The following is a 14,940-nucleotide window of genomic DNA, read 5'->3' on the forward strand; positions in this document are numbered from 1 at the left end:
CATATGAATGGACTTGAGCAGCTCAAACCTGGGTTGTTCTAGGGTGCTTGTGTTTGTGGGTACAGCCTATGGCCATCTGTCCAGGGCTGCAATTCCATCTGAACCGAGCCCTGCTTACTCCATGAGGCCAGGTCAACTGGTGCAGGTGCTGGCAGGCAGTTAATGCCAAGTGCACCACTCCTTGCATGCCGGGCTCAGCACCAGGGGACACTCACCTTAGCTGTCAGAGCAATGCACAGCAGTGCTTGATGTTTCACTGGCCTCCAGGTGACCATCCCTTGTCCAAGGTGTCTCCTTGCAATGAGGTAGTGTCCGCAAGCTGGATGGGTCTTCACCATTTCAAGACCTCCCCTCCTTCCCTTGGGCCAGCCTTGGAGCTCCCCTTCAACCCACAGAGCCCTTGCTATACCAATGGGTTGAGTCCTGTCTCCTAGACAGTTGAAAACAAAGGCATCAAATGCTCCCCTGAGACAGGAGAAGTCCTGACATCCAGAACACAGAACCTGGTTCCTCTGTTGGGAGAAGGAAAAAATACCTCTCATTCTTTCCTGATGAGCTTACAGCTGAGAAAAATAGGTGTAGCTAATCCTCACGCTGGTTATTCTGCTACATTAAATGTTCAATATACGGCCTTGTGTCACTCATACATGGAGGGTGCACATGACACAGTAATGGGAAGAAGTAGCACCAGGCCCTGTACTGCCTTCCACCCCCAAGAGAGAGATGGAGAAGGACAAAGGGATGGATGAGTCCTTTCCATAAATGGTCAGCCAGGAGCTCTTGCCAGAATGCAATGGGAATAGCCCACAGAAAGTATTGTGGGACCTTTACCTATCTTGGACTATTCCAAGGTGACCACTCAGCATAGAAATAAGGCTCACTGTGTCAGAAGGAAAAGAGCCTTGACATGTACGTAAGAATTGTCTTTCTTACATGAGAGACTCCTAACTCTGGGAAATGAACAAGGGGTGGTGGAAAGGGAGGTGGGCTGGGGGTTGGGGTGACTGGGTGACAGGCACTGAGGGGGGCACCTGACGGGATGAGCACTGGATGATATGCTATATGTTGGCAAATTGAACTCCAATTAAAAAAACTGTCTTTCTTGCTAGGAGTCTACACTATTCGGCGCTGTAAGACTTATTACTTATCCAGTCTTTGGAGGTATGCATGAGCTTGCTCTAATAGGTCAAGTAGTCAAAGAATCAGGAGTGCCTGCCATCCCCATGACAGACTGGGGACAAGGAGACCCAGCCTCAAAGATTCAGTGATCATGGGGTCTGGACCACCCCAGTTGGCTACTCCAGACAGAACAACTTCAACCTGAGCAAAAGCAACCGGGGTACATTGGGGTGGGTAGTTCCAGAGCACAAGCCCCTTTCCATTGGATAAGTTTGGGTTTCCCAAAAGGGGTTTGGGGCAGGGAGTAGATTTGCATAGAGATCTCTGGAGAAGGAGGAACAACAGAACCAGAGGAGGCTTGTTAGGATTTGGGGGCATGCTGGCTAAGACGGTGGCACTACAACCAACTTATAGATGATCCAGAAGTTTGCCTGGTGTGAGAAGAGGTCACAGCACAAGGAGCAATCTCTTGGCCCAGGGAGAAGGCAGTGGAACAGCCCCCAGAACAGCTCAAGAATTGATTTTGGGGATTGTTGTTGACTGCATAGCCTCCAGGCTTCATTCTCTGGCCCTCCTGGGATTCTAGAAGTTATCTAACACACTTCAATAAATTCCTTTCTGCTGTAAGGGACCAGATTTGGCCTCTGTTACTTGCCATTAGGAACCCTGATGGACACATGTTAAGTCCTTTCATCCCAAATCTATGTAGATAAATGTCACAAGGAAATGATTCCCTTGAGCCTGGAAACAGTAAATTAAATGGATGCAATAGAATCGGGCTGCTGTTTAGCAAAAGAGTAAAAATGTGTTTTTGTTTCCTCCCTCCGTAATACATATTAAATAAACCCATATTACATTACTTCTGAGCCTCAGAGACTCGGAAACCACTAGCAAGCACATGAAGGCTTGTGAGTTAATTATAACAGCCTTTGCTAAGTTCGGCCTGTGGTTTTCCTCTCATAATGAAATGTTAAGAATGGGGGAGGTGAGCTCTGTCGTGTGTTGCTGCTAATGTTTTTAACCAAGGATCTAAGGCTGTTTGATATTTTTGGCTTCATAATGTCCATTTCCAGTCCCGTTTTGGACATAAAGCAAGGTTGGAATCCAAAGAAAAGGAGTTTCTGGGCTACAAAATAGTCTGTTGGTCCAAAGTAAAAAGTTAAATTCCTTAGGTCCTTCTTCTTCCCATTCTTTTGAATTGGCTTTTTTCATGCAGCAAGCTATACTTTCCTGATGCTTTTTTGTTTTTTCCTTCCTGCCTTAGGGCTGGAGGCCCATTTCTGCCTCAGTTTATCACAGTATTTATTTTGTGGCTCTAGGCTTTGCATTTCTTCTTGGCACTCCTACACTTCAGAATGGGGACTGGGCACCAGAAAGAAACCAAGGTGTCACCGCTAGGCTTTTGGACATCCAAGGAGGGTATGGCTCCATTCCCTACCTTGCCCACACCCCATCATATGACATTGAAACCAACAGACAAGGGATTCTCATGGCTGACATAGCAGACTTGGGTATTATGCTCCTCATTTAGTGTTAAAATTTCAAAATTTGAGAAAAGGAGATCCAAGGTGATGATGGTGTTATTTTACCCTCTACAGACTAAGGGCTTTCTTCAGCACAGGTTGGCAATCCCTAGTAGTAAAAAATAACCAATGCTACTTTCTTTACTCAAGGGTAGGTGGTTTTTTTGCACTCGTGTGTGTGTGTGTGTGTGTGTGTGTGTGTGCAATGTGTATAACCGGCCCTTGTTTTTCATAGAACCCAGGATTGCCTCATTGCATCAAATGTTCAGCCTCTAAGGCGGACAGAATCTGAATTTTTTTTCCAGCCTGAGTTTAGCCTGTCTGGCCTTAGTCTCAAACCCAGGGTGACCTCCAACTTTTTCTGAACCTTCAGATCCTCAATAGCCTCCTGTGATTGAGGAAGGAAGAGTCAGAGGGAAGTTGTTGGAGGCAAGAGATATTTTTGGCAAAGCTCCCCAGAAACTACATAGGAAGACAAATGAGGAGTCTCCTCCTGCTTAACGAAATATCCTATAAGATTCATCCAGCCAACTTGGTCTTTTGTGTCATCTGTAGGCAATGGATTACACTGACCCCATGCCCAGTGGAGTAAGTAGTTAAGTTAAAATGGGGTCTTGAGGGTCATCCTCATCCAATAGGTTTGGTGTCCTTAAAAGCAGAGGACATTAGGACACAGAGAAAGGAAGCCATCCGGCTTGTGCATGCACATGAGAGACAGCAATAGGCGGATGCGGCAAGGAGGCAGCCATCAACAAGCCAAGGAGAGAGGCCTCAGAAAAGAAACAAACCTACTGGCCCCTTGATCTTCGACTTTAGCATCCAAGACTGTGAGAAAATACATCTTGTTAATGGGAGCCCGAGCAAACTGAGACAGGCTCAGGGAGGTGAATGCAAGAGGCAGAGTGAACTGTAGTCCACATGCCCCAGTGTGAAAATCCTTTATCAAAGAAAACCATTTACTTGGGGTGGAAAGCCCTGGCTGCAGAGCTGCTAATGGGTGATGGGACTCTGACTGACTTACTATTTTCTTTCTGTTTAGTTGCCAGAGGGGTTATACACACAGACACAAATTCATGTTCTTTTCATTTCAGGTGCCTTTTGGTTCAATTCGTATTAATAGTAAAATGTTCCTTTGATCCTCGGCAGCACTGGAAAATAATTCAGGGCCCCCTGTTCCCACTCTTTATCCCTCCCCTGCATGGGAAAGCTAACACGTCCCTCATTATCTGTCTTGATTTACCCAATATTCACATCCCTATTTGAGAAATCGGGCAGAGAGTGACATTCTGAGAAAAACTCGACCTCTTCTTCAGGTGGACCAAATTCCAATTCAAACAGACCCTTGGCTCCCACTCACTGCCTCTGGGGAGAACTGAAGTGCGCTGCCCCCGCTGCCCAAGCAGGAGGGGCTGTGCGCCAGGGGCCGCCTTCTTGCTTCTCTTCTTGCTGCTCTCCGGCCTCCCCCGCCAGTCCTCTCCGAGCCACCAGAGCACCCTCCGTCACTTCGCCTTCTGAAACGGAAGTGAAATCTGGGTGGGAGCAATGTTTTGCTCGACAAGTCATTTCCCCTTTCCTCCCTGCCTCCAGAGGGGACGCTCACCGAGTCCCAATTGGGCCTGACCTCTGGGGAAACTTCTCAAAGCAGAGGGAACAGAGCCCCCCAGTCACCAGGACAGCTTTGCAACTGGTGGCCCAGAAGCCAAGCCCTATTCTGGCCAGAACACTTCCTTGCCCAAAGGGCTGGAGGTGAATTTGTCACTCCTGGTGGGGGGGTGGGGCAGGGGACAGGAGGAAGGACACGGTGGTGGCTGACTTTTCCAGCAGGCAGAAATCAGGCTACCTGGTTAAAATAGTAACTGCTGGACAGCCCGGGTGGCTCAGCGGTTTAGGGCTGCCTTTGGCCCAGGGTGTGATCCTGGAGACTTGGGATCGAGTCCCACGTCGGGCTCCCTGCATGGAGCCTGCTTCTCCTTCTGCCTGTGTCTCTGCCTCTCTCTCTCTCTCTCTCTCTCTGTATGTCTCTCATGAATAAATAAATAAATAAGATATTTTTTTAAAAAAAGTAACTGCTGAAAGTGGCAGTGACACAGCCCATGTGTGCAGCCGCCGAGGGCGCCGTCACATGCTGGGTTCTCCATCTCCACCCTGGCTAAAGGGTGGGCGTCCATGAGGATTTTGTACCCTGCCTGGTTCTAGAACCAAAACCCAAGAGTCCAGGTTCCTGGTCACTAACATTCGTACCACATGTTAGCTGGATTTATCAGAAATATGCCTTTGTGTTTTCTTTCGGACCATCTCTGTAGTTTTCAGGATGATCACTAGGTCTTTATCAATACGTGCACAACTGGCAAAGACTCCAATCATGCCAGTAAAGGCCAGCCTCAAACCTGCAAGCTTCGTGCCAAGGGAAGTCAACATCCCCTACAGCCCGTGACCTGGGGGCTTTTCCCCCTCCTCCAGGGGCAAGTTTAAGTCTGCTGGTCCCCCAAGCACCACGAAACAAGGCGTGGGGACCCCAGAGTGGTGGGCACTTGTCCATCCTCTAAAGAGCCCCCACCGAAGGGTGCACTACCCCTCCCAGGGCAGCACAACAGAGCCCTTAACAAGAAAAACCATCTTTTTCACTCACCACTGAGAGCAAGTTTGCAAATTTCTGGGTTAGCACCAATATTCTTCTCAAAGCTTCAGAAGTGTACCTAGATACCAAAGCAAGTGTTCTGGGACGCCTGGGTGGCTCAGCCGTTGAGCGGCCACCTTGGGCTCAGGGCCTGAGTCCTGGGATCGAGTCCCACCTGGGGCTCCCTGCAGGGAGCCTGCTTCTCCCTCTGCCTCTGTCTCTGCCTCTCTCTGTGTGTCTCTCATGAATAAATAAATTTAAAAAAATTTTTTAATATTCTTTACGAGGAAGGGAAACAGCTCCTTGGGAAAATTTCTCCTACTAACCAAGGAGAAACCATCCAGCAGGGGAGGGACCGAAATGAGCATGGCTTTCCTTTCCAGGGAGGCAAGCAGTGGGGAGAGACCTGGCTCCCAGGGGCGGGGAGGGAGCGTGGTCTCAGCGTGGGGAGGGGAGGGGGGCTGCACGGGGATCCCCAGGGAAGAGAGGGCTCCGTGAGCAGCCAGGGGGAGCTGGGCTCCAGAGGGAGAAGGCAAGCCGGGCACCGGGTGCAGCTGCGGGGAGTGGGCCAGGGATGGAGGGGCAGGGACTGGGGGGGGGAGGGGACTGATCCAGCGTGCTCTCCCCTTCCAGGGCACCCTTCAAAGGTCCACCCTGCATGCCTGGTGGCAGAGATGCGAGGCTCAGGAAGCAAGCCGTTCCCCTACCCCGGGCTCTCCACCCAGTAACCCTTGTGGGACGCAGGGAGAGCCCAGCGCCCAGCTCCCTGCCTACAAGGGCAGAGGGTTTCTTGAGAGAAGAAAGGAGTGTTCAGGCATAATTTGGAAGCCCCTGAGTTTGATGTTTCCTTTATTGGGAAGCTGGATTTTTCTCTCCCACTTTCTCCCCAAAGCCAAGAAATAGATCCTTTGCTGGAAAGCTCCACTCACAGAGCGAGCGAATGGCCACGGTGGCAGTCACCTGCAGAGGCGCTGGATGGACATAAATGCTTTGCCAGCATCTCGGCTAACATCAGAGGCTACTGGCTCATCAGAAAGAGAACGAGCTTGTGCCTGCAGAGGCCCTGGACAGATCTGGAACATGCAGAGGGCTTAGGACACAGGTGGGAGGAAGGGGGTCCTGTAGGAGGACACATTCTTACTTGCCACCTCTGAATCCAACGCCCTGTCACCTCGATAAGGTGTCCTTTGAGACTGTGAGGTCCTCATCATATCTCTGCATGACTCCTTTTCAGGCCACATGCCCTGCTGTCATCTCAGCTGGCCCTGCTCAAATCTGCAGTAGGCATCTGCCATGTAGAAAGAACAGGGGAAGACTTTTTTTCTGAAACCAAGGGCCTCAGTTAGCTACCTTTGGTTTCTCTCCAGAAATTATAACAATTACCTGGTTATAAATAATAGAAAGAAAATATAGTTGTGACTATTAGCAAATCATATTGAATATAATAAAATTCCAAATCGTAAAGCAGAACCTGCTAGATTTCTGCTTCATGTGCTGGGCACATGACATTAAGGGAGCTCTTCTGGTTGCCTGGGTGGCTCAGTGGTTGAACGTCTGCCTTTGGCTCAGATCGTGATCTTGGGGTCCTGGGATTGAGTCCTTCATCAGGTTCCCTGCAGGGAGTCTGCTTCTCCCTCTATGTCTCTGCTTCTCTGTGTCTCTCACGAATAAATAAATGAAATCCTTTTTGTTGTTGTTGTTGTTGTTTTTAAAGAGCTCTTTTCCAGGAGGGTAGTTCCTTTCTGCTTATGAAGACTCCTTGATTAAACCCATCCTGAACTCCCTCCAGATAGGGTAAAACTGAGCTAGACCTCAGGATTAAAAAGAGTGCCTTCCATCTGAGACTCAGGACCTTATCTTTTAAAAAATGAAAATAAGGGCAGCCCTGGTGGCTCATCAGTTGAGTGTCTGCCTTCGGCCCAGGGCGTGATCCTGGTGTCCTGGGATCAAGTCCCACGTCAGGCTCCCTGCATGGAACCTGCTCCTCCCTCTGCCTGCCTCTCTCTCTCTCTCTCTCTCTCTCTCTCTCTCTCTCCCTCTCTCTCTGTCTCTCAAGAATAAATAAATAAAATCTTCAAAAAATAATAAAAATAAAATTAAATTTAAAAATGAAAATAAGAGCAATTGATTAAATCATTCGTGTTTAGTCCAAAGCCTCCCAAATTTTGGAGCACCAGAAATGATGCTCGATAGCCCAAAAGAATGATTTCTGAAGTTAAGAAGTTAAAGATTTAGATAGAAATAGAGTTCCTTGTCCCTCCTCAGAGTGGAAGAAAGGGAGGTTTGAGAAGCAGATCTGCGTGATGTAAGGAAGAAAGACAGTGTACCAGTGTGTTGGGCTCATCCTCTTTAACAAATGTCCTGCAACGTGCCTGAAAGATTGTTGTCCTTTCTTCCAAATGTCCAGACTTGAAAATAAAACTTTCAAAGGTTGGGAAGCTTTTGCTATTTTTGGTTTAGGGATCTGGGCAACAGTAGAATTACACTCGTGATCTGCTAGATGATGCTAGTGCCTGCGGTCCAGAATCACAGGCTCTTCAGAAGGCTGAGTATGTGGAAGAACAAGGAAGAAAAATCCACGTTACAGAAAAGTTCTCTCAGGGTCCTGCGGACAGGCCACCCACCCCGTGATGAGAAGGAAGGGGGGGATGCACCGTTCTCGGCTGGTGAGGGTTAGCTGGTTTCATAACATTCCTCTGCCACCTAGTGGCATTTAGAGCATAAACTTAAGTCCCTCAGAACTTTCTAGGAGCTTCCATGAGGATTAATCTGCAAGGCTTTTATGAATTATCTTTATTTTTCACATAAACAATTTCAAAAAACAACTCATGAGGCTCATCAGAGAGAAGGTGGATAAGAATGGACTCGGGTCTGTGCCAGTGTGTTGGGTGACGACCCCAAACCACTTTACCATGGGTACTGTGCCTGATAATTTGAGTGGGTAACAGCTTCTTCTTTCACCATAATGTGATCCACAGTGCAGAGACCACACACACACACATACACACACACACACGTAAAAAAAAATCCTTATTATCTTTATCACTAGAGGCAAGGAGTTCTACAATAACTCTGTGACTATGCCTTTATAATTTGTGCTACTTTGGTAATTCTTTTATAAGGATAAGGCCAAATCTTTAGTTACATCATGCCATTTGCATGATTGCAGTCTTTTTCTTAGTGCCTGTGACCTTGCATTGTTCCCAAGCTTAGAAGAGCCATGTTTAATGCATGTGTTCTGAATTATATGTTACAACAGCTAACACTTGTTCAGTGCTCATGCTGTGTGACAGTACATGGCGTGCCGTATGCTATTATCTCATTTGGATCTCATGACAACACCACAATCTGCCTCTCTCACCATCATTAAGCATATGAGGAAACTGAGGCAACTAGATCAAACAGTTAGATCAAGTGATCAAACCCAGGTAGTCTGATTGCAGAATATATACTCTCTACCCATTTCACCATAGCTTCCTTCAAGTTCATATGAGATTCTTGCTGTTGGAGTTTTTGATGGTACAGAACTTCTCTTAATTTTTCTGGCTGGTTAAATTGTTTGTCCAAGCATGTCACTACACAAAAATATAAGCTCTTGCACCCTAAGAATGCCAACTTTATTCCAGGAGATGGCTGTCATATTTGTATCACATATCACATGATGTCAAGGTCTTCCTAGTACAAAATCAGTGGCCTGGAAATAAACAACACATGGGAAAGACTTGTTGCACATTTTCGACTAGCAAGACTGGCTTAAGATTTCCCAGAACCATTCCAGGGGAAGAACTTGTCAGTGGAAAATGGTGTAAGGAGCTGAAAATGAGCCCAGATCCAAAGTCAAACACTGAGTCCCTTGTATGCAAGCAAACAAATTAGGAACCTAACTTTTTTGATTACTAAAACCCATTCTTTTGACAAAACTAAAAAAACAAAACAAATATTAAAACTCAAAACCTTAAGCAAAGGGTGATAGCATAAAAATAATTATTCAATTTACACATTTTCCAGTAAGCATAGAATGGTTCTTTAATGATTTGACATAAATGAAATAATTCAGTTTTGTGCTTTTCAAACTTTTAAAGCCATTCGCGGGTTTAATGCCAAGTGTCACTAATTCTGCTAGATGGTCTTGTCATCTCAGGGTGCTCCTTAGACTGTCTGAAATTCATCTGCATTTAGAGAAAGTACGCTGAGGATAAAGTAACAAGAACAGTCAAAATTGATAATATTAAGGGGACCATACTCCATAAAAACTTGTATTCCCATCATTTGAGGTTATTTAAAGGGTTTTCTTTTTTTTTCCCCAACTTTCCTCTTTAATGATTAGGTACCAGGCAGTAATTCATTACATTCATCTGATGAATCTGTAGCTCCCTACTTGACTATATTTTTTGTACTTTCCATGCATCTTTCAAAACAGATATTTGACCCATGTCAATTAATTAGATTAGAATAAGAAATGTCAGTAAGTAAGCAACTGTACTTGGCCTCGAAATCCTGGGTCTATCTGGATAATATTTTTATTTTACGACATGTAATGGAATTTAGAAATGATAAACCATACTCCTTTCACATCCAAAGAGCATTAAAGCTCAGAGAGTTTTTATCATGGGTGTTGGGAAATCAATCAACCAAAGTAGTCAACACAAAAATCTTTTCTATGTCACTGGATTTTTAGCAAAATTTCTGCCAAGGGAGTTTTCTGTCACAGGAAACAAAATTGTTTTAAATATAAAAATATATTTATAAGTAGAATATATCATTTAAAAATAGAACTTGAGGCAGTGCTAAGACAATATCGTTTTCTGTGATGCATTAAAATGTGGTGACAAAGCTCTGCTTCCTTTCAGTTAAAATGTGGCCAAATATCAAAAGGCAGTCCACTGCCAGGACAGGTCTTTGTCCTTGTGGAAACCAGTATCTACTTGCATATCCTTCTAGCGAAGAAACCGGCAAGGAGTGGAAAGCTTTCCTAGAGACTCTAACTGGCAAGAAATACATGCCATTTTTGTATATTATAATTATCATCATGTGGTATATTCTTTTTCAATCACCTGCAGAGTAAATTGTATCTTAGGCTGCTCAAATTAATCTGAACCACCCAGAGAATTTGTGACCAGTACAGAGATCTACTGTGATATTGTTTATGTGCCTGTGTTACTTTTCCTTTGGCATTGTGTAGTTGGCCTTCCAACTGCTTAGACAAATGGTAGTTAAGAGAACACCGAATGATTTATAATTCATTCACTTACTCGACAAGTGGTGGTTGTGCATTCTTTTTTGTGCCCCGACTGTGTCAGGACTGAGGATCCTGTTGATTAGGAATTTGGTGTCCTGGCTGAGACCATGCAGTCTGTCTGAGGCCATGGTGCAAATTCTGACTCTGCCACTTGCTAGCTCGGCGACCTCAAGCACATTGCTTAAACTTACTTAGCTTGCTCATCTGTAAAATAGGTTTTTTGCATGACTCAAATGAGTTAACAAACATAAGTTATTTTTTAAAATTGATTTATAGTAGCATCCGCTATTTGCATTAACACAGCAATGAAGTAGCCCAGTTGGAGGTAAGGCATTTATTTGCCTCTACCCTTGTGTAAGCCAGCAGAACACATAGGTAGATGTAAAATTGCTCCTAGTCCATTGTCAGAGGGGGTTCATTTGCTAGTGTTGTCATATTTACTGATTTTATTAAAATTGACCTGTTTAGAGAACCTGGGTGGCTCAGTTGGGTGTTGGGGCTCAGGTCGTGATCTTTGGGTTGTGGGATTGAGCTCTCATTTGGGCTGGCACTGGAGTCTGTTCGGGATTCCCTCTCTCCTTTTCCCTCTGCACCCCTCTTCAACTCACATGCACTCTCTCTCCCTAAAAAGAAACAAACAGGGGATCCCTGGGTGGCTCAGTGGTTTAGTGCCTGCCTTTGGCCTAGGGAGCAATCCTGGAGTCCCGGGATCGAGTCCCACGTTGAGCTCCCGGCATGGAGCCTGCTTCTCCCTCCTCCTGTGTCTTTGCCTCTCTTTCTCTCTATGTCTATCATGAAAAAATAAATAAATAAATAAATCATTTAAAAGTAAATAAATAAAAAAATAAAAAGAAACAAAAAACTATAATTGATCTGTTCAAGGCCTTGATCAATACCACTGGAGCTCTTATCTCACCCAAGTCTCTTAGGGTAGCGCCTGTGCCCTGGTGGAGCTTGCTGGGTGAATTGGCTGCAGTTTGATCTGCCTGATTGATAGGTCACCTCAAAATGCCTTGTTCTGACTCCACTCCAGGCCATTTCTTGGAGACACCACACTTGCTAAGTGCCATAATTTCTCACAACACATTTCTATTTGGCTCACATGCTTCCTAGATTTACCCAAATGCTGGTCCTTTTGCTTCATGGTCCTTAAGAAAGCAGTAAGGTGGAAGCACGCTCAGAGGCAGATTGTCAGAGGCTGGATTTCCTAACCTGGTCCTGTTACCTCTTTTACTGTTCCCTATGTCCCCGCAGTCTAGATCCAAGTCACCTAATTGTCATCTTGGTTGTTACCATATTCACATTCTATCCTCATTTCTCCTTACCTCTACTCCCTGCTACTGAGCCACTTAGACTCTAGAAAACACTGAGCATTTAGAGCTCACAGTTTCTTGGTATGTCAGATCAGTAAATGAAAGCAGCTCACGCAAGCACTCCACTTGACATGGGGTGACAACCAGTTTCCAACTAAACTTAGGAAAAAAACAAATTCTTTGAGGCAAAAATATTTTGAAATAATTTCTCAAATTATTTTGAAATCACCCTTAGCTTGAATTTATTGCTTCATGCTAGTATTTTAATCTTTACTAAAAATGTCCACTGTTGGTATTCCCAGTATCTAGAACAGTGCCAGACATATTCGGTAAATATTTGTTGAATGAATTGAAGTGCAGTGTGCCTGGTTATGTCAGGTTGGAAATATAAGGTTGTTTGGAAAAGAGATGAAAAATTATATCAGGGATATAATCAGGCTCCTAATAGGAAGTGGATATGGAAGCGGATAGGAACCATATCCAGAGTAGAATTTACTCGTTCATTCATCCATACATGTATTCATTTAATAAACACATACAGTACTTAATATTTGCCAAGCACTATTAAAGGTGATTTATACATAGTAACTAATTTAGCCAATCCTTCCTCTCTATAGGGCTGAATAATCAGATCTTAGAAATTGAAATGAAGTTTGAAAAACAAGAGGCGTATAAGATTTCTATGGGTATCTGGGAAGAAATGTGTAACTGACGACTTGTTTCATAGTTAGAACAACTTATTGTGGGCTTATTCATTCTAGCAGGCCCCATGCTCTATGCTTTATATAATAAGCCCCTTTCATCCGCACAGCAAACATATGTTATAGGTGTTTTTACAGATACGAAAACTGGGGCTTAGGGTAGCTGTGGGTCCAAAGTCCAAAGTCAATTTGAAGAATTTGAACCCACATATATGTGGCACTACAAAGGTTTTGCATACTTGGAAATCATCTGTTTTCTTTATTTCTTATTTTCTTTCTTCCTCTTCCCATCCTCAACTAGTTTGTCAGCTGTACTCACTGGCAGACAAAACCTATTCTTTTACTGCAGGATCTCAGTGTCTAGATCAGTGCCAGGCATTTGGTAGGCACTGGAGAAATATTTGTTCCATGAGTGAATAAATGGACTCCAAAGTCTTGCGGGGATGCCACACCGTCTTCTAATTTTAGTATATGTGCTGCCGAAGCGAGCACTCCACACCATCTTCTAATACCATCAACTTCCACCAAAGTAATTTATGATGACTTACAGGCTTATTTTCCCAATTTAGTCATTTTTATTAGGGAAAGCATATATTTGATATTAGAGACCTCCTTCAGACTTTTAGAAACCAGTCATGTTGAAAGAACATGGGCTTTGTGAAGGCATACGAATGGCTAACAGGTGCTCAACATTGCTAAACATCAGGGAAATGTAAATCAAAACCACAATGAGATATCACCTCATACCTGTCAGAATGGCTATTATCGAAAGGACAAAGAGTAAGTGTTGGTAAGGATGTGGATAAAAGAGAGCCCTGGTGCATTGTTGGTGGGAATGTAAATCGGTACTGTCATTATGGAAAGCATGATGGAGTTTCCTCAAAAATTTATAAATAGAACTACTGTTTGATCCAGCAATCCCACTTCTGGATATAGACCCACGGAAGATATAATTGGGATCCCATGTTCACTGAAGCATTACTCACAAAGTTGAGGTATGGAAATAATCTAAATATCGATTGATGGAAAAATCCATAAAGAAAATATAAAATTCAGTGAAGTATTATTCAGCCTTAAAAAAGAAAAGAAGGAAATCCTCCAATTTGGGACAAAATAGATGAACCTGGAGGACATTATGCTAAGTGAAATAAGCCAGACACAGAAGACAAATACCTTATGATTCCACTTATATGTGGAATGTAAAATAATCAAATTCGTAGAAGCAGCAAGAAGGTGATGGTTGCCAGGGGCAGGTGGGGAAGGAGAAATGAGAAGATGTTGGTCAGAGGGCAAGGTTCTAGTTATGCAGGATGAACGAATTCTGATGACATAATAGCCATGTATAGCAGAGGGACGATAGTTAACAATACTCCGTTGTACACAATTTGCTAAGAGGATAGATCTCGGGCAGCCCGGGTGGCTCAGCAGTTTAGCGCTGCCTTCAGCCCAGGGTCTCTAGGATCGAGTCCCGCATCGGGCTTACTCCATGGAACCTGTTTCTCCCTCTGCCTGTGTCTCTGCCTCTCTGTCTCTCATGAATAAATAAAATCTTTAAAAAAAAAAAAAAGAGGATAGATCTCAGATTAAATCTTCACACACACATACACACAATGGCAACAATGTGCAGGTGATGGATAAATTATTAAGCTTGATTGCACTGATCTCTCCACAATGTGTACATATTTGGAAATATCAAGTTGAACACCTTAAATATATACAATTTTATATGTTGATATCTCCAAGTGTTTAAAAAATAAAACTGATATATAAGCATAAAAACAAAAAGGATACGGGTTTTGAAAACAGGCCAACCTGGGATTAAGTCCTACCCTAACTTGACCAGCAGTAAATCCTGGGTGGGTCCTTGAACCTAGAGGGATTGCTGCTTTTCCATGGAGCCCAGAGACCGATCTAATCCCTCTTTACCTAGCAACTCTTCAGTTCTCTGCCAGACACAGTGCTCTTATCTCCCCAGAATTCTCCCTTTTCCAGGTTAAAAAAGCCCTTATTCTTTTCAATCATTTCTTAAGAACATGGTTTTCAGAGTCTTCCTCCGCTGGGTCACCCACTCTGATTGGCTCATACATTTCAGTGTCTCCTTTAAAAAATAATATCTGTGCTTGGGGCCCCTGGGTGGCTCAGTTGGTTACACGTCTGCCTTCGGCTCAGGTCATGATCTCAGGGTCCTAGGATTAAGTCCTGCATCAGGCTCCCTGCTCAGGGGGGAATCTGCTTCTCTCTCTCCCTCTGCCCCTCCCCAACTCGTGTTCTCTCTCTCTCTCTCTCAAATAAATAAAATATTTTAAAAAATTAATGTCTGTGCAAAATAAATGTTTGCTAGGATATAGAGCAACTGGGACTCTTATGCACAGCTAGTGAGTGTACAAATGGTACAACCATGTTGGGAAAATTGGGTAGTTCCTACTAA

General features: G+C 44.3%; 1 protein-coding gene across 4 annotated transcripts in view; it reads right to left on the reverse strand.

The window, feature by feature from the left end:
* Positions 1 to 6,532: 6,532 nt before the first annotated feature.
* CCDC186 (coiled-coil domain containing 186) overlaps positions 6,533 to 14,940 on the reverse strand; it is a 62,228-nt gene continuing 53,820 nt past the window's right edge. For 2 of the 4 annotated variants that reach the window (XR_005380637.1, XR_005380638.1), the window contains 2 exons: positions 10,512 to 10,702; positions 9,260 to 9,448 (listed from right to left, as the gene is read on the reverse strand). Coding sequence is in view for 1 of the 4 variants with exons in the window: in XM_038578854.1 (XP_038434782.1) it covers positions 11,281 to 11,286 (6 nt within the window). In the remaining 3 variants the exon portion in view is untranslated. Of the gene's footprint in view, positions 6,548 to 9,259; positions 9,449 to 10,511; positions 10,703 to 11,238; positions 11,287 to 14,940 lie in introns of those variants that run through there. The other 2 variants (XR_005380635.1, XM_038578854.1) reach the window with 2 other exon arrangements.

This window comes from Canis lupus, chromosome 28 (genome assembly GCF_011100685.1).
Source record: "Canis lupus familiaris isolate Mischka breed German Shepherd chromosome 28, alternate assembly UU_Cfam_GSD_1.0, whole genome shotgun sequence".
Lineage (NCBI taxonomy): Eukaryota > Metazoa > Chordata > Mammalia > Carnivora > Canidae > Canis > Canis lupus.